Raw genomic sequence first — 19,718 nt, 5'->3', positions numbered from 1 at the left:
GGAGGGACGCACGCCACGTGAGGCGGAGCGAGCGTCGTGCCGTCATCATAAGGGCGTGGTTTATTAGGTTTGGGAAGCGGTTGGCAGGGGCGGGAGGAAGAAGGGCGGTGGCAAGGCGATTGGTTGTTCGTTGGAGGACAGTGGGCGGAGCTTGCGGTAGCTCGAGGGAAGGCGATAAAACGATTGGTTGGTTGCGAGGACGGTGGGCGGAGCCGCGGCCTGGCGGGGTGGTGGTTTGCCTTTTGGCTGCTGGTGACAGGCGTTGGTATTATGAGCCGCGGATGCCTCACATGGCCCGGAGCACCATGGCGGGCTCGACTGTGGAGTCCCTTTACTCGGTGAGTGCGGGACGGTGTTCACAGAAGGAAAGTGGAGCCCGGGAAGGCGAAGCATACCCTGGGCCCCGCCTGAAGGCTCTCGATTGCGAGGCCAGTGGGGACATTGTTGCGCTCCGAGGAGGGTTGGCCCACAGCTACAGAGATGGAGAATAACAAGTTAACCGTGAGGTGGAAATTCTAGATTCCCAAAATCATCAGTGAAATAAATCCCGAGAGGCAGAACGGAATGGATTAGGGAAGCACATTCTTCATTTAAGAATTGCTGATGAAGTTTTCTTGGATAGTGAATCAGTCAATATGTCAGCAGAGAGAAATCTAGCTTTCGGAAATGTGCCTATGCATCTTCGATCACCAGTGATAAATTGTGGTTTTAATCAGTGGGTGACATTTGAACGCTGTCTTTTCTCTTACGACCTTAATAGTTAAGGGTCAGTGATGACAGTCATCTGAATCAGAACATTGTGGATTGAGATATTTATACACAAATGTTAGATTTCAGGGTATCACTGAAGCAATTATTTACTGAAGGTGCTTTGCTTTAGCTGAGACTTCAAGCTAAGGCCTTGATCCAGTCGTGTTATGGCTTAGCAAATATCACTGAAATTAGTGTTAGTAGTCACGCTGTTGTGACTGATTATGTTGTGCAAAAGGACATCTGTTTTCTACATGACAGATGGTGACTAAGTTTCAAACATGCTTTTTGCCAGGATGTGTTTTGTGATATCTCAGGTTGTTGAAGGCTGAAAAGATTATGTAGTGTCTTAAACAGCTGAGATAAGCAATCTTGAGAGAGAGTCAGGAAATGAATAAGAAACTAGTTGAAAAGAAATGAAGTTCATAGTTGAGAGTGTAATGACTGGTATAAATCGTGTGGACCAGAAATTATCAAGTGATACTAGAAATCTTATTTTGCAAGCTTGTGAGTAGTTTCCCAAGGATGTGTAAAAGGCCTGGAAACTTGCCCTTAATCCATCTAATTGGAACAAAGCACAGTTTTTAAAGAGATTGGGAAAAGATTCAGACATATTTAAGAATAGACATTTTACATGATTAATTGTTATCCAGAATACACAGACTAAAAGCACAGTGGATCAACTCATCTGTGACTTTTAAAAGGTAACTGGATAATATTTGAAGAGTTAGAAAAATATTTTTGGTCTGTGGGGAAAGAGGAGAATGAGAATGGCCAGGTAAAAAAAGAACTGGCATCAACTAAATGGGGTAAATGTCGTCCTGAATTTTAACAAACCATAAATTCATAATTTTACTGAATTTATAATCCTTTTATTGCTAAGGATGAGTACTACATCTGAGGACATTGACCCGAGTCGACTCATAAATGTGAAACAATCCTAAAATTTTCATTTAATTGCTATTTGTAAATGAGTGTTTGATTTCTAAAATAGCTTTCTAAATGAGTGTCTTGAATTTTTGCTCCATTAAAGTATATTATCACAAAATTTGACAACTTCTGCAAATCAGATAGTGAGAAACAGAAAACTGATTTTTTAATGAACAAGACAAACAATGATTAGTTATGAAAGGATTGTTTGAAAGTTAAAAAGTGACTCCGAAGAGAACTAGTGGTAACTGCAAGGTTTACAGGAGCGTTTACAAAATGGAATGACAACTGTATGCCTTGAAGACAAAGACTTCAGATGCTGGAATCAGGAGTTGAAATCAATAAACTGGAAGAACTCCACATCTCAAGCAGCATCTGTGGAGGCATTTTGGGTCAAGACCCTGCATTGGGATTGAGAGGGAAGAGGATAAGTTCCTAGTATGTGGCAGTATAAAGGAGGTGTGAAATGTGGAACCAGGGGAGGTGGTGATGATGGGAAAATGGAGCTGGGTATGAGAGTGTGGGAATGGGAAAGGTAAATAAAGGAAAGAAGAAACCTAGGTGGACAGTGATCACATGGGGGAGTGGGGGAAAACACCGGCAATGTTGGTTACCCGGAATTGGAGAATCTGGCATTTAAAGATTAAGATTATCTTTATTTTTCACATTTACATCCAAACATACAGTGAAATGCATTGTTTGGATAACCCAAACCTTTGGAATGTGGTAGAACCTGGAGTACCCAGTGGAAACCCATGCTGTCACAGGGAGAACATACAAACTCTTTGCAGACAGTGTTACATATTGAACCCCAATCACAATCGCTGGTGCTATAAAGTGTTACTCTAACCAGTACACTACCTTGCATATGATTGGGTGCCAGCTGTCCAATCAGATACAAGATTTGTTCTTCAAATTTGTGTTTGGCCACAAGTAGCAATGGAGAAAGCTGAAGACAGACAGACCAGAGTCTGAGCAGGAAGAAGAATCAAAACTACGCAGCTGGACACTGTTGTGGACAGAACATCAATGTGCTAAATGGTCATCGATTATGTTCTTTGTTCCTCCGTTGTAGTGAAGGCCATGTTGAGTGCACTGACTACAGTAGACCAGGGTGGAAGAGGTTCATGTAAATTTCTGCCTCACTTAAAGGTGCCGCTTAGGTCCCTGAATGGTGGTGAGGAAGGAGATGAAGCAACAAGTGTTACACTTCCTACAGTTACAGAATAAATTACTAAAGGACGGGGAGGGGAGGATGGGAGGCGATGAGCAGAGCAAGGAGTCACAAAAAGAGTAGTCCATTTTGGAAAACAGGAAGGGGGTAGAGTGGAAGATATCATTTTGGAGCTGAATGAAATGGTGAAGAAGGATATGCTGGGTGGAGGGGCTAGAGGATTAAAGGTGAGGACAAAGGGAATCTGGAGATGGAGATGCGTCATGAGAGCAGACATGTAGGAAATGAAAAGGTGTTATGGTGTGAAAACTTGTTTTGTAGACCATCCATAGAGATCATTTCATCACAGTACATCAGTGTCGTAGAATGGAAGAGTAATAGCAGAACTCAGAATAACACACACAAAATGCTGGAGGAACTCGGCAGACCAGGCAGCATCTAGGACAAGACTACATTTGATGTTTTAGGCCAAAACCCGTTGGCAGGACTCAGAATAATGTATTACAGTATTATGGTTGCAGAGAAGGTGCAAGCCCATGACCAAGTAAATTGTAAGGTCAAGAGTCCATCTTATCATACTAGGGAACCATTGAATGCAGCAGGGTAGAAGTTATCCTTGAGCCTGTTGTATGTGTTTTCAAGCTTTTGTATTTCCCCCTGTAGGAAGAGGGGTCACTGGGGACTTTGATTATACAGGCTGCTTTACTGAGGCAGCAAGAGTAAAGACAGAGTCCATGTAGGGGAGGCTGGTCTCTGTGATATGCTGCGCTGTGTCCACAGATCTTTGCAGATTTTTGTGGTCTTCAGCAGAACAAAGTAAATTTTGTTATCAAAGTACATATATGTCATCATATAAAACCCCAAGATTCATTTTCCTGAGGGCTTACTCAGCAAATCTATAGAAAAGTAACTATAACAGGATCAATGAAAGATCAACCAGAGTGCAGAAGACCGCAAACTGTGCAAATATATATATATTAATAGCAATAAATAACATGAACATGAGATAAAGAGTCCTTAACGTGGGATCATTGTTTGTGGGAACATTTCAGTGGATGGGCAAGTGACAGTCGTTATCCCCTTTTGTTCAAGAGCCTGAAGGTTGAGGAGTAGTAACTGTCTTGAAACTCGTGGTGCAAGTTCTGAGGCTCTTCCTTCTACCTGATGGCTGCAGTGAGAAAAGAGCAGTTGCCATACCAAGCCTTGATGAATCAGAGAGGATGCTTTCTGTGGTACATCAATAAAGATAGTTAAGTTTCAATAGGGACATGCCAAGTTTGACATGTACATGAATAAACAAGCTTTTGTGTCACCTGGATCACATGTCAGAATCTCCCTAATTCTTTCCTACCTTTCTTCTGCTATGATGCTCCTTAAAATCATTTCCTTGTTTTTTTTTGTTTTGTCGCTATATATACTTGTGTGGCCTGACATGTTTAAACACTTCTGTGTAACTAAATGTTTTTTTTGTGAAATTAGTAGTATTAATGGAAGTAATTTTAGATTGTAAATTAAGGTTCACGATTGGGTTCTCTCTAACTGTATATAGAGGTAGGACTCTTGACTCAACCAACCTCTGCTGATTCTTTGTCAAGATATTTGAGGCACATACACTGTAAAACTTTGTGTTCTTTATCTTAGCAAGATACCACCAATATAAAGAAACTTGCAAATTGCTAACAGGAAATCCACTCCACTTCATGTGACATCACAGCCAATATTTCTGTTGAACTCTTGCACAGTTTGTTTAAGAACTTAATGTCCAACTGAACATCATCCAAAATAGTTTAAGTGTATCTTGGTGTTTAACAGCACTAGCCCTTCAATTTTTAGCACCGTATGGTACAAGTAGTGGAGAATATTTATTTTATTAATTTATAATCTTCAGATTCAGATTTATTTATCACATGTACAGCAAATATAGTGAAATGCGTAACTTACGTTAACAACCAATACACCCAAGGAAGTGCTGGAGGTGGTGGGGTTGGGGGAAGATTGCAAGAGTCACCACACTTTCTAGCAACAACATAACGTGCCCACAATATTGCACAGAACACAACAAGTTAGAACACAATTAGCAACAACACCACAACGTCAAAACAAACCCCTTTTGTCCCTCCCACCCTTGCACGCGCGTAAACACTTGCAATCTCTTGCACTCATCTAGCTCCAGAATGGGCCTTCATTCTCTAGTCTTTGGCAATCGAGCTACAACTTCCGGATTTACGATTGAACTTCAGTCTTCGATCTTTGGTATCGAACCCCATCCAAGATGATGGGACCCTGAACTCTGGGTGTGCCAGCTGACCAGCCCTTGTGACCAGTTCTCATGTCAGACTGGATTTGTAAATGTATCTCACTCTAGTTTTTAATATACGCTTTTGAATTGCAGCAAAAGGATACAACACTGAATAAACGAGGGCGATTTGAAGATTTGATGGAAGAGCGCAGGCAGAGCAGCGATCTGAAATATGCCATGCGATGTTACACTCCAGTGGTTTACAAGGACCTTGTGCCCCGAACACCTAGTGCTCTTAGGAGTGCCGTGTTGAAGTCTGATTCTGTGCAATATGTTATCAAGCAGGTATGAGTAAATGTTAGGATTTAGCTTGATTAAAATTGTGCAACATTAAATGAAATTGTAGCAGTATATTCTATTGGTATACTGACATCCCGATCATATGATTGCTTTGCTTTTGACTTAACCTTATGATTGTGGGTTTAGGTCCAGAGCTCCACTCAGCAGTGGTAAGAAAAAAATGATAATTATGCAGGGGAATAAATGTAGAGAGAACCCACTTGACCCATCATATCTCTGCTAGCTGTTTGGAAAGAAGCGTGAAAATGTGTTCTGTTTGCTCAGAAATACATATTTGAAAATTGGCCAAAATAAAGACAGGTTCTGTTTATTGCATGCAGAGCTGTCAATACTGGCATTGGCAGGAATTTCAGGGAGCAGTCAGCTGTCTATCTGGTATCAGAATTATGAGGATTCTAACATCAAACCAGGGAGCAAACAAAATAATTGTGATAAAGAAACTAATGGCATTAAATGTGAGAAATCCCCATGATTGAATGTTTTTGGCGTTCTAAAGGAATTGATGTGAATGATACCGATACCATAACTATAATCTGGTAAAATTCTCTCAATTTCTGAACCAATTCATTAGGTATGGATAATTGTCAATATATCTCCACTGTTTTAAGAAAAGTGAATGAGAGATCATACACCACAGTAAACTAATCTGATCAGTTCGTATAAAATATAAACTATAACTATATAAACTATTGAATATAGTTAATCATTCTTTCCAGAACAAGTTTTGTGCATTTCGTTACTCCTCCAATTTACTAGAGAGTAAACAGACCACTTGGAAACACCACCTTCAAAGGTCGTTTACTATTTACTTGCTATGGTAAAAAATTTCTTGTCATTTGGGGAAATATTAGAGGATATTGAAAATTGTCTGTGTAAGATGTTGTTGAAATGTTATGTTTTATTTCTAGCTAGCAAAAGAAACTGGTGAATCCATGGATATTATCAGTGATGAAGCAGTTGACATTTTGGAGAAAATGGGCCACAGTCTTCACTTAAGCGTTGTACGATTCTTTGCATTCACTCTGAGCAAAATCTTTAAAGCCCTCTTTCAGAAAGTACATGTAAATGAAGAAGGAATTCAGAAGGTTAGTTCTGTCTTTTGTAATATTGTCCAGTAACTCTCTGCAAATATTTCTACTGAAATTTATTTTTGCTGATATTTAACACTGCATAGCAATTTGGGGTTGCCCAGGAGAAATATTTTATTTTTTTCAAAAAGAACCCATGTTTCTTTTTTGCATCTGTACTTTTTGAAGAATTGAAGAACATGAAGCAAATGTGTTGGGTATGCTTTCATGAATAATAACCGCCCTGTTCATGGTAAGACTCAATAGAAGATCCCACCCCCTCCCCAAAGAGTGATTGTAGTAGAACTTCAAATTCAGTTTCAGAAAGAAACTTTGGTCTGAAACTACTGTCCTAAATATAATAAAACAACAACAATGGTAAGGATAAGTGGTTCATTAAAGTGGACTAGAGAAGGTTAAAATGATAGATCGGTAGTTTCAGACATTTAAAGAAAAGTTCCATAAATCTGTGCAAAGGTTATTCTGGTGAGAAAGAGAAGCTCTTTAGAAGTTTGCATCTTTCCTGGCTGACTATGGAAGTTACAGATGGTATCACTTTGAAAGTAAAGGCATATGATTTGCAAGGATTATTTTCTTGAAATCAGATTTTAAAAATTGTGGAGAAGATGGAGTCATGGAAACAGGGCCTTCAGCCGACAGTCAACAGCAAACATCTTCACCATTTCACTTTTCTTCTTACATCCTAATTAACCCTGTCCCACTCCATGACCAGTACACAGAAGCCAGTGAACTTACCAGTTTTGGCTTATGGGTGGAATCTGGAGAACCGAAGGGCTGTCTATGTGGTGGCAGGATGAATGTGCAAACTGCACGCAGTACCCAAGTGTCAGGTTTGAAAGCAGGATACTGAAGCTATTATATCAAAATGGATTCAGTCAATGGGATGTATTTCTTCCTTTAAGGCACTATACAAATTTTGATAATTAACATTGAATTCTCTCCCCATCCCTTCAGGTGTTAGGTGTTATGACCTTCATGCATTTGTCTTTTGTATTTCTCTGCTCTACTGTGAATGCCTGTAAGAAGATAAATCTTGAGGTGACATATACATACTTTGACCTTGATATGGTGAACGTGCTTGACCCATGCTGAAAATAATGGCCAGCTTCCTCTATACTATTTGGGCAACACCCTCCAATCCTAGGGTCTGTCTTTCCACAATTATAAACTCTTTAGAGCAGGGACTGCCAACCTGGGGTCCATGGACCCCTTGCTTAATGGTATCGGTCCATTGCTTAAAAAAGGCTAGGAACCTCAGCTTTAGAATATCAAAATGTTGCCATTAAGTAGATCAACTTTCCTGTACCATGTTAAATAATGCTCAGGGTGCCACATTTTGCATTTTAGTGAACAATTTTTCTTTAAAATATGGCTCATATGTATTAAATAAGGATATGAGACTGTTATTGTTCATTTTCAGCTCCATCAGGCTATTCAAGAGTATCCAGTTGTTCTGCTACCAAGCCATCGCAGCTACATAGACTTCCTCATGTTGTCATATATAATGTACACTTATGACCTCTCCTTGCCAGTTATTGCTGCTGGAATGGGCAAGTATCAATTTTAATATAGAAACTGTGTGCGATAAAGTTAATTGCTCTTTGAAGAGTGGGATACGGCTCAACTTGGCATGATCTTTATTTCTCATAATCTGTATTTGAACAATTATTCTGCTTCCTCTTCAGATTTTATGGGAATGAAAATAGTCGGTGAGATGCTGAGGATGTCGGGCGCTTTTTTCATTCGACGTTCATTTGGAGGAGATAGACTTTATTGGGCTGTTTTCTCTGAATATGTGAAAACAATTCTAAGGGTCAGTATTGTGTTTACGAGTGATGCTGATTGAGAATCAGATTTATTTATCACATATGCATGAGAACAACATGCAGTGAAATGCATCATTTGTGTTAAAAACCAGCATGCCCGAAGATGGGCTGGGAGCAGCCTGCAAATGTCAGCATAGCAAGCCTGCCATCTTCAGCAGGGCAACACAGATTACAACAAAACGGAACATACCAAGCGATAAAGCAACAACAGCACGACAAGCCCCTTTCCTCCCTCCCATCCACGTACACACATACTCAGCCCTCTAACTCCAGTATAGGCCGTCTTTAGCCTCCAGTCTCAATGACTCAGTATTCTTTTATGAATACCGAGTTTTGTAATTTGGCCCATTTATTATTGTTATATTAAAATCAAGGCTCCCTTTAAACAGTTACTGGAATGATGTAGACTCTACATTGTAGAGGCTTTGGCAAGGATTCAGAAGAGGTTTACTGGGATTAGAGTGTTAAGCTATAATGAGAGGCGGGAATATAAGGGAAGTATCAAAGGCTGGGGAGAGAGCTGTTGCATGTTTTCTAAAGTATAGAAGCATAAATAGTGTAGATCTTTTCCCCAGGGTAGAAATGGTAACCAGAGAACACTGCATTAAGGTGAGAGGAAAAAATGTAAAGGAGATGTGCAGGGATGCTTTTTTACACAGAGTGGTACATGCCTGGAATGAGCTGCTAGGAGTAATGGTGTTGTAGGTACAATAAGAAGCATTTAGACAGACATATGAACATGCTGAGAATGGAGGGACATGCAGAAATAGACCTTATTAGAAATGCTGGGTAGCAACTGTTTGGTGAGTACAGTTTTCTTGAAAGGAACAACCAGGACACTAGAATTACAGAGAAAACGTCCCAGATTAACGATTCTGAGATGAGGAGAAACCTCCTTTGAAGGGGATGTAGTGTGTAATGTTGGATCTGTTTCTTTCAGAGCAATGACCCCCCTCCACCCCCCCCACCTTAGCACTACGTATTGATATGTTGTCTATGCATGCGCATCTGTCTCTCTCTTGCTGCAAAGTGAATACACCAGTTAAATGTTCTCCCACGTGTGTGCTTTTATTTAATTGATATGTAATCTGCACAGACATTACCTAGCGCTTTTAAGTTACCTACCTTGAAGGGCTGAGCAAAGGTTCATTTTATTGTCAAAATATGCATGAATAATACAACTCTGATATTTGTCTGTTCCAGAGAGCCATTAAACACAGAAAGACCATGAGTGTCGATGAAATTTTTATAGGTGCACCGTAGAAAGCATTCTTCTAGGGTGCATCACAGCCTGGTATGCAGTTGTCCTGTCCAAGACCGGAAGAAGCTGCAGAAGATCGTGAACGCAGCCCAGCACATCACACAAACCAATCTTCCATCCTTGGACTCACTTTACAGCGCATGCTGTTGGAGCAGTGCTGCCGGGATAATCAAGGACAAGACACACCCAGCCAACACACTTTTTGTCCCTCTTCCCTCCAGGAGAAGGTTCAGGAGCTTGAAGATTCATACGGCCAGATTTGGGGACAGCTTCTTTCCAACTGTGATAAGACTGCTGAACAGATCCTGACCCGGTTCTGGGCCATACCTTCCAAATATCTGGACCTGACTTGCACTACCTTACTTTCCCTTTTCTATTTTCTAATTATGATTTATAATTAAAAATTTTATTATATTTACTATGATTTGTACTCCAGGGAGCGCGAAGCGCAGAAACAAATATCACTGTGATGATTGTACGCTCTAGTATCAATTATTTGGTGACAATAAAGTAAAGAAAAGACGTCAACACCCCAGCCCCCCCAAACTGTAATGAAAAAGAAAAGAAAAAATCTCCTAAACCCCAAAATCCTGCAGCAGAAAACAGTCACTAAAACAATCAACAATCCTCTACACATAATCCCCGACCCCTTCACTTGCAGAAAAGAACAGTGACAGTAGCACCAAATCCCCAACCCCCCATGAATAAAAATTAACAGGTCACCCACCTGCCAATTGACCACAAGAAAGAAAACACTGAAAAAAGGAAGCCGATATACAGTCCAATAATCACATAAATCTTAGAATATGGGAAACATCTTTTTGCTGCATACAAGGAGAGCAGCTGCACCAACTCAGTCCTTCTGTAAAGAGTGGCTGCTGATCTAGGGCCGAGTACCGTCCACCCGGGACTGAATTGCCGATCCGGCTGCCAGCTGTCTCACACCAAGCCATCACTGACCTCTGCGTTCACCTGGATGCTTCAGTCTTCCTCACTGCTTCGAGATGGAGTCATTCATGACCCTGCACTTCGTCTCTGTCTTTTCTACGAGTCAGCTTACGTTCTTGGACCTTGTCAACCCCCCATCTCTGATCTCTATGGGGCAGCTTTCGGGACACAGCACAGGATCCTTCAATCAAGATTTGAACTGTACGTCACGGGCTCCCAATAGTTTCCATAAAGGAAATAAGACAAAAAGAACAGGCAGAAGGCGTGGAAAAGTGAAATAATTGGAAAGATTTGCTATCTAGAAGATGTTCCCCATGAAATCATTGTTCACAGACACCATTTTGACCAGAAATCAATGAATTTTTGTCCATTAAAGAAATCAAGATATGTGAACTTGACAGGAAAGAATGAACAGACGAGGCCCCTTTTCTCAAAAGGAAAAGTTTCAGTGACCCTAATGGAAGTCTTTTCATATAGAAGTTCTGCCATAATCTTATTGAATAGCAAAATAGGCTCTATGGGCTGCATCACCCGCACCTAGCCTGTTAATTGTGATAATAAGCTTTGCTCAAAGAGCACCAAATTAGTCCCATGATTTGCACATTTACCTAGTGAAAAATTTGCATTGTGAATAACTATTTATTTTCATTAGTTTTGTGTTTATTTATTTGCGTAGATTGCTTTCTTTTGCACACTGGTTGCTTATCAGTCTTTTTCACTGATTCTATTATATTCCTTGTTCTACCCTGAATGCCATAAGAAAAAAATCTCAGGGTAGTACATGGTGACATGTAGTTTGATAATAAACTTACTTTTTTACCAGATTTTTACTTCTGGTAAAAATCTTCCTCTGCATAGAAATGATTTGTTTGATTCTAACGGATGCTATGTTTTCACTACAGTCAAAGCTTCTGTATTAACTTAAAGTTCATTTTTCAGAATGGCGATGCACCCGTTGAATTCTTTGTGGAGGGCACAAGAAGTCGTACTGGAAAGTCACTGATGCCAAAATTAGGTGAGTAAAATGGTTTGTTTCTGTGACTTTTGAAATATTTGATCTTGTAATCCTGAATTGTGCAGATTGAAAACATGATGACTTTCATATTTATTTTTATTACCTACTGTTCAGGATACTTACCATTGAGAAAAGGCCTTGGTTACTTGCAGCCCTTCACAATTATCTGCAAGAGATCAGCCCCTCTGTGTACATTCTACCCATCATAACTAAGGACTTTCTCTCCCCCTTCTCCTCTCCTCGTCTACCTATCAGCTCCCTCTGGTGCTCTTTCTCCTTCCCTTTTTCCCCATTGTTCATACTCCTTTACTGTAAGATTCCTCCTTCAACTTTTTCTAGCTATCACCTCCCAACTTCTCACTTCACCCCCCTCCCTCACCTGGTTTCACCTATCCTCTTCACTTCACCCCACCTTTTTATTCTGGTGTCTTTCCCCTTCCTTTCCAGTCCTGATGAAGGGTCTTGGCTTGAAACATCAACTGTTAATTTATTTGCATAGATGCTGCCTGACCAGTTGAGTTCCTCCAGTACTTGGTTTGTGCATCTGCACATTCCCTTGTGTTTACAATCCAGGTATGTGGTAATGACTCATCACTCACGATAATTGCACCAGAAACCAATCTGAAGCCTCGAAACAATCTATTGCAGAAAAAAATATACACCGGATTAGCACTAAACCAGTGGTAGAAACAAATAAAGGTGCGGGAAACCGTAAAGTTAAAGATAGACCATGCATGGGAGCACCTGTTTTCCTTCATGCTCGGTAGTAGGGAACTGTATCCAAAATGTTTTTAAGGCCGGAGTTCATGAAATGTTTGCAAGCTGTCATGGTCTTGCAGCAAAAGGTATTAATAAGCCACCTCTCTTTTTTTTATCCCCACCCCAAACCCAATCCTCTTTTTTTTCTCTCCCTATCTAACTGCCCTCATAAGCTATCAACCCAATAGTATGGTCTCAGCTTGTCAGAAATATTCCCTCAAAATAATGAAGGGTCTTGGCCTAAAATGCCAACTGTCTATTCCTCTCCATAGATGCTGCCTGACCTGAGTTCCTCCAGCATTTTAGAGACATAGAATAGAGACACAGTAAAGGGACCTTTGGCCCATCTATTCTGCCTAGTCCCATCAACCTTCACCCAGTCCTGAGCCCTCTATACCCATCCCATGCACGTACCTATACAATTTTTTCTTCAATGTTGAAATCAAACTCACATCCACCGCTTCCATTAGCATATTGTTCCACACTCACACCACTCTCTGAATAAGTTCTCCCTCATGTTCTCCTTAAACATTTCACCTTTTACCCTTAACTCATGACCTCTAGTTATAGTCTCAATCAGCCGCAGTGGGAAAAGTCTGCTTGCATTTACCTGATCGATGCCCTCATAATTTTGAATACCTCTAACAAATATCCCCTCATCCTCCTATGCTCTAGGGAATAAAGTCCTAACCAATTCATCCTTTCCCAGTAACTCAGATCCTCAAGTCCTGGCAACATCCTTGTAAACTTTCTCTGCATTTTTTAAATCTTATTGATACTGTTCCTGTAGGTGGGTGAGCAGAACTGGACGCAACACTCTAAATTAGGCCTTACCAATGCCTTGCAAAACTTCAATGGAACATCCCACCTCCTGTACATGATACTTTTATTTCTGAATGCCAAGGTGCCAAAAGCTTTTCTTTATGAACCTATCTACCTGTGATTCCACTTTGAAGGAATTAATAGTCTGTGTTTCCAAATCTGTCTGTTCTAACACACTGCCCTAACGCTCACCATGTAAGTCTTACCTTGGTTTGTCCTCCCAAAGTGCAACACCTCACACTTGTCTGTATTAAATTCCATCTGCCATCTTCCAGCCCATTTTTCTAGTTGGTCCAGATCCTGCTGCAAGCTTTGATGGCCTTTCTTGCTGTCCACTATGCCCTCACTCGTGGGGTCATCTTCAAATTTGCTTAACCAATTTACTGCATTATCATCCAGATCATTGATCTGAATGACAAACAACAATGGACCCAGCATTGATTCCTGCGGCACTCCACTAGTCACAGGCCTCCAGTCAGAGACTCTGGATTTCCAGCATCTGCAGAAGCATGGACACGAGAAAATCTGCAGATGCTAAAAGTCCAATGCAACAGGCACAGAGTGCTGGAGGAACTCAGCAGGCCAAACAGCATCTATGGAAAAGAGTAAACAGCTGATGTTTCGTACTGAGACCCTTCAGTCCTGATGAAGGGTAAACAGTTGATGATTCGGATCAAGACCCTTCAGTCCTGATGAAGGATCTTGATCCGAATCATCAACTGTTTACTCTTTTCTATAGATGCTGCCTGACCTGCTGAATTCCTCCAGCAGTTTATGTGTGTTGATCTGCAGAATCTCTGGTATTCAGAAATATTTCCTTTGTCCAATCTGTCCCTCCTCTATTCTCTCTAAAACTTCTTCTCTGCCAGTTCTGATAAGGTTCTCTAATCTGAAATATTAACTCTGTTTCTCTTTCCACAGATGCTGTCTGACCTACTGAATGTTTCTTGTATTTTATTTCAGATCTCCAGCTTCTGCAATCTTTTAATTTTCATTCACTCCTAGTTGATTTTTTTACAGAACATTTCAGCATTTCTCTATCCATAGCAAATAATTTTTTACACTTCCTTTATATGTGATCAGAAGGTTAATTTGTTTGTAATTGCTTGTGTGACTCTGTGGTATGCAGCTGAGTAAAAACAAATATTTTGGATTCCCAGGCTTTAGTTATGAAACTGACAAAGGTGGACATTTGTTTTGATTTTCTGTATAATGTGAATGCACTCTAATAAAAATGTTGCCTGCTTTCTGACAGCACCAACTCTTAATCTCAATTGGCTTGAATTCAGTCTGATTTATCTGGTGTACAGAATGGTGATTTGATATTGGAGTTTGTTTTAATAGGGAAAGGAATGTGCTAACTGACTTCCCCATTTCTCACCCTCAGTTTGTTAAAATAGTTTCTGCCTTTTATTTAAGAAAAAGAGAACTTAGATTAATGAGCATAGTTCACCATGTATGTATGCCTCAAAGAACTGACGTAATGTAACAACTGCTAATTTTATTATTATTAGTTGTACTGCCCATTACACCACTGATGTTTAGGGCAGTTCCTCCACCTCTGGTGGTGTTCCTTCATCATGTCAGTAGCTTCCTCTCAATTTGCACTGCCATCAGTCATACAAGTCCTGGGTGAAGACTCAGGAATACCGTTGCATTCAGATGCAGAAGGATTCTTCATTGCTGTGTCTGTAACAGTCTTGTTTCCCCAGTCAGTGATGTTAGCTCTGAGCTGAACCCCCAAACCTGGAGGACCAGTGGATCTCTCTTAGCCTGACCTCTACCCTTTGACCTGTTTGGCATGAGTGACCTACCGAGAGCCAAAACATAAAACCCCAGCTGCAGCCAACGGGTCACTGAGACACGGAAGCCTCCAAAGCATGACAAGGTTGTGTCCTCTAGAGGAATTGCTAATTTGTATACAGAAATAAGCTAGAAATGCAAGGATAATGTCCTTATCAATTTTTAATGATGCTTAATAGGTAAATATTAGCTTGTATATCAGGGTACTCCCTTACTCCTCTTCAGCAGAGTGCCATATGATTTATTACAATACATTCAAATAAAAGAGCTAATGGTTTAAAATCTCATAAGAGCTTCAGTGATCAGTACTCCGTCATTATGCAGGGTAAACATTTTGCTTCTCTTTAGAATGGATAGAGTTTGAGAATGCAACCACAAAGCCACGGATGGCAGTAGTGCAAAGGTTCACTTAAATGACTTAAATGTTCCTAACACTTGGAAGATAATTATAAATTGGTCACAAAAATATTAACAAAATAGGAGGAACACACACATAATGTTGGAGGAACTCAACAGGTGAGACAGCATCTATGGGGAGGAATAAAGATTCAATGTTTCAGCCTGAGACCCTTCATCAGACTGCTTGGCTCTAATGCCTGCTGTGTCTTCATGATCTCCACTTGACCTTCCACTCTCTGAAGTGGATCTTTCTGTCCTCAGCAAGGACCTTAACATTGTCCTTCTGCACGTCCACCTCAGTGAGTTCTGCACCTGACATGACACTGAGCTCTTCTTCTGTCGTCCTATCTCCTTCTTTAGCAAGGATTCCCCAAACCCCCATCTCATCAATGACTCCTTCAGCCCTCCTGTTCTTTGTGGACACCCTGTTCTGGATTTTTTCATCACCAACTGCCAAAGAGTCTTCAACCATCTCAATTTCAGCAGTCCAGTCTCCTATTTGAACTTCACGCTCCTTCTTTATTCCTCTCCATAGATGCTGTCTGATTTGCTGAGTTCCTCCAACACTTTGTGCTCCTAAATATTTCCAGCATCTGCAGAATCGTTTGTGTTTATGTTTGTAATTTTCAGCATGAAAGTGGCCAACTATATTTCAAATCATTGCAATATAATTCCATCTTTGCAAGAGGGATATCAATCTGAAGGTTAATTTTGATTTTTAATAAGCAATATTTGATCTGTGGGCAACAGACAATCATTAAGTTAAATGCTTTTCAACCTCTTAAAAAAAATAATAATAATAGTCTTACCGGCATCGTGCTGCTAATGCTTGGATTCCGTGCAGTTCAGACCCAGGCAAATGTGTCACTGATAGCTACAGTGTCAAGTGGCTGTCAGGTAAGTTCATTATATTTTACTGTATTTTTGTATTTTAGAACTCGCACTTTCAATGTAAACGTGAATATTTCATGCTTTAAGCAATAATATTTGTAGACAATTTGTTTTTTTCACTTTACATTCTTAAAATGTTCTCTCTTACAGGGCTGTTAAACATAGCAATCGAACCTTTTCTGATGGGGGAGGTTTTTGACATGTACTTAATTCCCATAAGTATAAGCTATGAGCGAATCCTGGAAGAGTCCCTCTATGCACATGAACTTTTGGGCGTTCCAAAGCCAAAGGAATCAACTTCGGTGTGTTCATATTTCTTGTTGTAATGTCTCTAATTTAGCTGTTTTCTGGAAAAATAAATGGGAGTTGGTGACCAAACCAGTTTTCTTTTATAGGGTTTGCTGAAGGCTAGGAAGATTCTAAGTGAAAACTTTGGAAGCATACATGTTTACTTTGGCCAACCTGTGTCAGTGCGATCCGTAGCAACAGGAATTGTTAGGAGAGCTCATTATAATTTGTTACCCAGGTCAGTTATCAATATCTAAAATAGCATGTTAATAAAATATACACCATAATTCTGTGTTGTACAATAAATATTTTACACGTGTTAATTGTTAGGCACTTTGTCAGGCTAGACATGAGCCTGGAATAGTGGAACCATGTCAGAAATGAAATGCTATGAAAAGAAGTGATCAATTTTCATTAAGAAAAAAAAGGTAGAATTATAAGCACAAGAAATTCTGTAGATCCTGGAATTCCGGAGCAATACATGCAAAATGCTAGAGGAACTCAACATGTCAGGCAGAGGGGAATGAACACTCGATGTTATGGGCTGGGACCCTTTATCAGAACTGGAACGCAAGGGGGAAGAAGCTAGAATGAGGAGGATGGGGGGCAGGAGGAAGGATTTCAAACTGGCAGGTGACAGCTAAGACCAGGTAAGGAGAATGTGGGTGGGTGAGAAGAAGGGGATGAAGTGAGAAGCTGGAAGGTGATAGGTAGAAGAAGAGGTAAAGGGCTGAAAAAGAAGGAATCTAATGGGAGAGGCCAGTGGGTCATGGGAGAAAGGGAAGGAGAAGGGTTACCAGAGGAAGGAGGTGGGCAGGTGAGGAGAAGAGAAGGAGAAAAGAGGTGGAATTAGTAAAACACAACTATGAACATCCCCTAGTGTAATACAGTAAAACAAATAATTTCTGTAACTTTATAACTTGGTCAGTCCCTGTCCCTGTCCCAGTCCTGGTTTGATTGGAGTACACCAAAGGCAGAAGTGATGCCTACTGGTTCAGTGTGGTAATAAGATCAAAATTAATATGGTATAAATATTCTTTAAATTCTCTCCGGTCCTGTTCACCCTGTACACATCAGACTTCCAATATAACTCGGAGTCCTGCCATGTGCAGAAGTTCGCTGATGACATGGCCATAGTGGGGTGTGTCAGGAATGGACAGGAGGAGGAGTATAGGAAACTGATACAGGACTTTGTGATATGGTGCAACTCAAACTACCTGCGTCTCAATATCACCAAGACCAAGGAGATGGTGGTGGACTTTAGGAGATCTAGGCCTCATATGGAGCCTGTGATCATTAATGGAGAATGTGTGGAGCAGGTTAAGACCTACAAGTATCTGGAGTACAGTTAGACGAGAAGCTAGACTGGACTGCCAACACAGATGCCTTGTGCAGGAAGGCACAGAGTTGACTGTACTTCCTTAGAAGGTTGGCGTCATTCAATGTCTGTAGTGAGATGCTGAAGATGTTCTATAGGTCAGTTGTGGAGAGCGCCCTCTTCTTTGTGGTGGCGTGTTGGGGAGGAAGCATTAAGAAGAGGGACGCCTCACGTCTTAATAAGCTGGTGAGGAAGGCGGGCTCTGTCGTGGGCAAAGTACTGGAGAGTTTAACATCGGTAGCTGAGCGAAGGGCGCTGAGTAGGCTACAGTCAATTATGGAAAACTCTGAACATCCTCTACATAGCACCATCCAGAGACAGAGAAGCAGTTTCAGTGACAGGTTACTATCGATGCAATGCTCCTCAGACAGGATGAAGAGGTCAATACTCCCCAATGCCATTAGGCTTTACAATTCAACCGCCAGGATTTAAGAACTTTTTAAAAGCTATTATTAATGCTTTTTGAGATAGTGATTTAGATGCATATCATATTTTTTTACTGAGTTAAGTATTGTATGTAATTAGTTTTGCTACAACAAGTGTATGGGACATTGGGAAAAAAAAGTTGAATTTCCCCATGGGGATGAATAAAGTATCTATCTATCTATCTATCTAAAAGTTCAAAACCCTCAATGTGCAAAACACTGAGCTCGATACATGTGTACAATCAACTTTTGAGATAAAATTGACTACTGTGACTCTGCTTTTGTGTGTTTATGTTTCTGCCAACTCCAGCTGAATAAGAAGATGCCCAAAGAAAGACCTTTTTAACATAATTCTTTTGAACTTTCAAATAGGCATATTCCACGGAAGCCTTCTGGAGATGTGTACAGTTTTCTTGATGCTCTAGGCCATAGAATAGTAGTCCTTCAGCAGAAAAATATGGTAATGAGTCCCTGGGTACTAATGGCTACAGTGGTCATCCAGAACCTGCCAGGCCTAACTCTGTCAGATCTAACTAGACAGACACTATGGCTCAAAGCAATTGCAGAAACATTTGGTGCTTTCATTGACTGGCCAGGTAAGTAAAGGTTTACTTTTATAAAAAATATTTATTGTGAAAACATCCGATGTCCCCAACCCTTACCTGTTTTACCAGGTGACACATAATACGTTAAAGCTCCTCATGAAAAATACTGTTTTACAACAACTCATGGATATTTCTTGCCCTCCAGAACTTTACCTAAATTGTAAGGTCTAGCAGATGTGATATTGTCTGGTCCTATTTGCACATTTCCTTTCCAGTCAGGCAGCTACTGCCGACCAAGAACAGAGACAGTGGCTGGTTACTTTGCTAAAACTCTTGCAAAGAGTGCTGATAACCTCTCTTGTTGCTTTGCAATGTCTCCCTATGTTACTGGCATATTATTATTGAGAAATGCACATAACAAGAACACTTTTATCTTGATCTCCAGCTGCGGAGATGATTCACTTTCAATACCTGTAGTCCTTTTCCTTTACATTGGGTAATAATAGTATAATGCAATTACTCAAGTTGAGTATGATGTTCTCCTAAGAGGTTGTCTATTAGTAGGTCTTCAGGTAGTTATAGACTTCTGAGAGGATCACAATCTTGTAGGGCTTGGAGGCTTGTGTGCCTAAATGAGCCAGAGACCCGTGTTGGCTGGAGTCAGAGCCTTGTCTTTGGCTCTTGGTAAGGTCTCCCATGCCAAATAGGTCAAAGGGTAGAAGCCAGACTAGAAGTGGTCCACCAGTCCTCCAGGTTTGGGAGGTTCAGCTCAGGGCTAACCACCTTGACTGGTCAAAAAAAATTGTTATGGAAACAG

General features: G+C 40.6%; 1 protein-coding gene across 2 annotated transcripts in view; it reads left to right on the top strand.

The window, feature by feature from the left end:
* The first annotated feature begins 208 nt into the window (after positions 1-208).
* Positions 209-19,718, top strand: part of gnpat (glyceronephosphate O-acyltransferase) — a 38,433-nt gene continuing 18,923 nt past the window's right edge. The window contains exons 1-9 of one of the 2 annotated variants that reach the window (XM_073056594.1): positions 209-338; positions 5,247-5,438; positions 6,362-6,538; positions 7,962-8,091; positions 8,227-8,354; positions 11,516-11,591; positions 16,416-16,567; positions 16,661-16,791; positions 18,729-18,952. In XM_073056594.1, coding sequence (XP_072912695.1) covers positions 282-338; positions 5,247-5,438; positions 6,362-6,538; positions 7,962-8,091; positions 8,227-8,354; positions 11,516-11,591; positions 16,416-16,567; positions 16,661-16,791; positions 18,729-18,952 — 1,267 coding nt within the window. In that variant the 5' untranslated portion in view covers positions 209-281. Of the gene's footprint in view, positions 339-5,246; positions 5,439-6,169; positions 6,271-6,361; positions 6,539-7,961; positions 8,092-8,226; positions 8,355-11,515; positions 11,592-16,415; positions 16,568-16,660; positions 16,792-18,728; positions 18,953-19,718 lie in introns of those variants that run through there. The other variant, XM_073056595.1, reaches the window with a different exon arrangement.

Source organism: Hemitrygon akajei, chromosome 9 (assembly GCF_048418815.1).
Source record: "Hemitrygon akajei chromosome 9, sHemAka1.3, whole genome shotgun sequence".
Taxonomy (NCBI): Eukaryota; Metazoa; Chordata; class Chondrichthyes; order Myliobatiformes; family Dasyatidae; genus Hemitrygon; species Hemitrygon akajei.
Note: the sequence above shows the minus strand (reverse complement) of the source record. Positions and strands in the feature narration are given on the sequence as shown.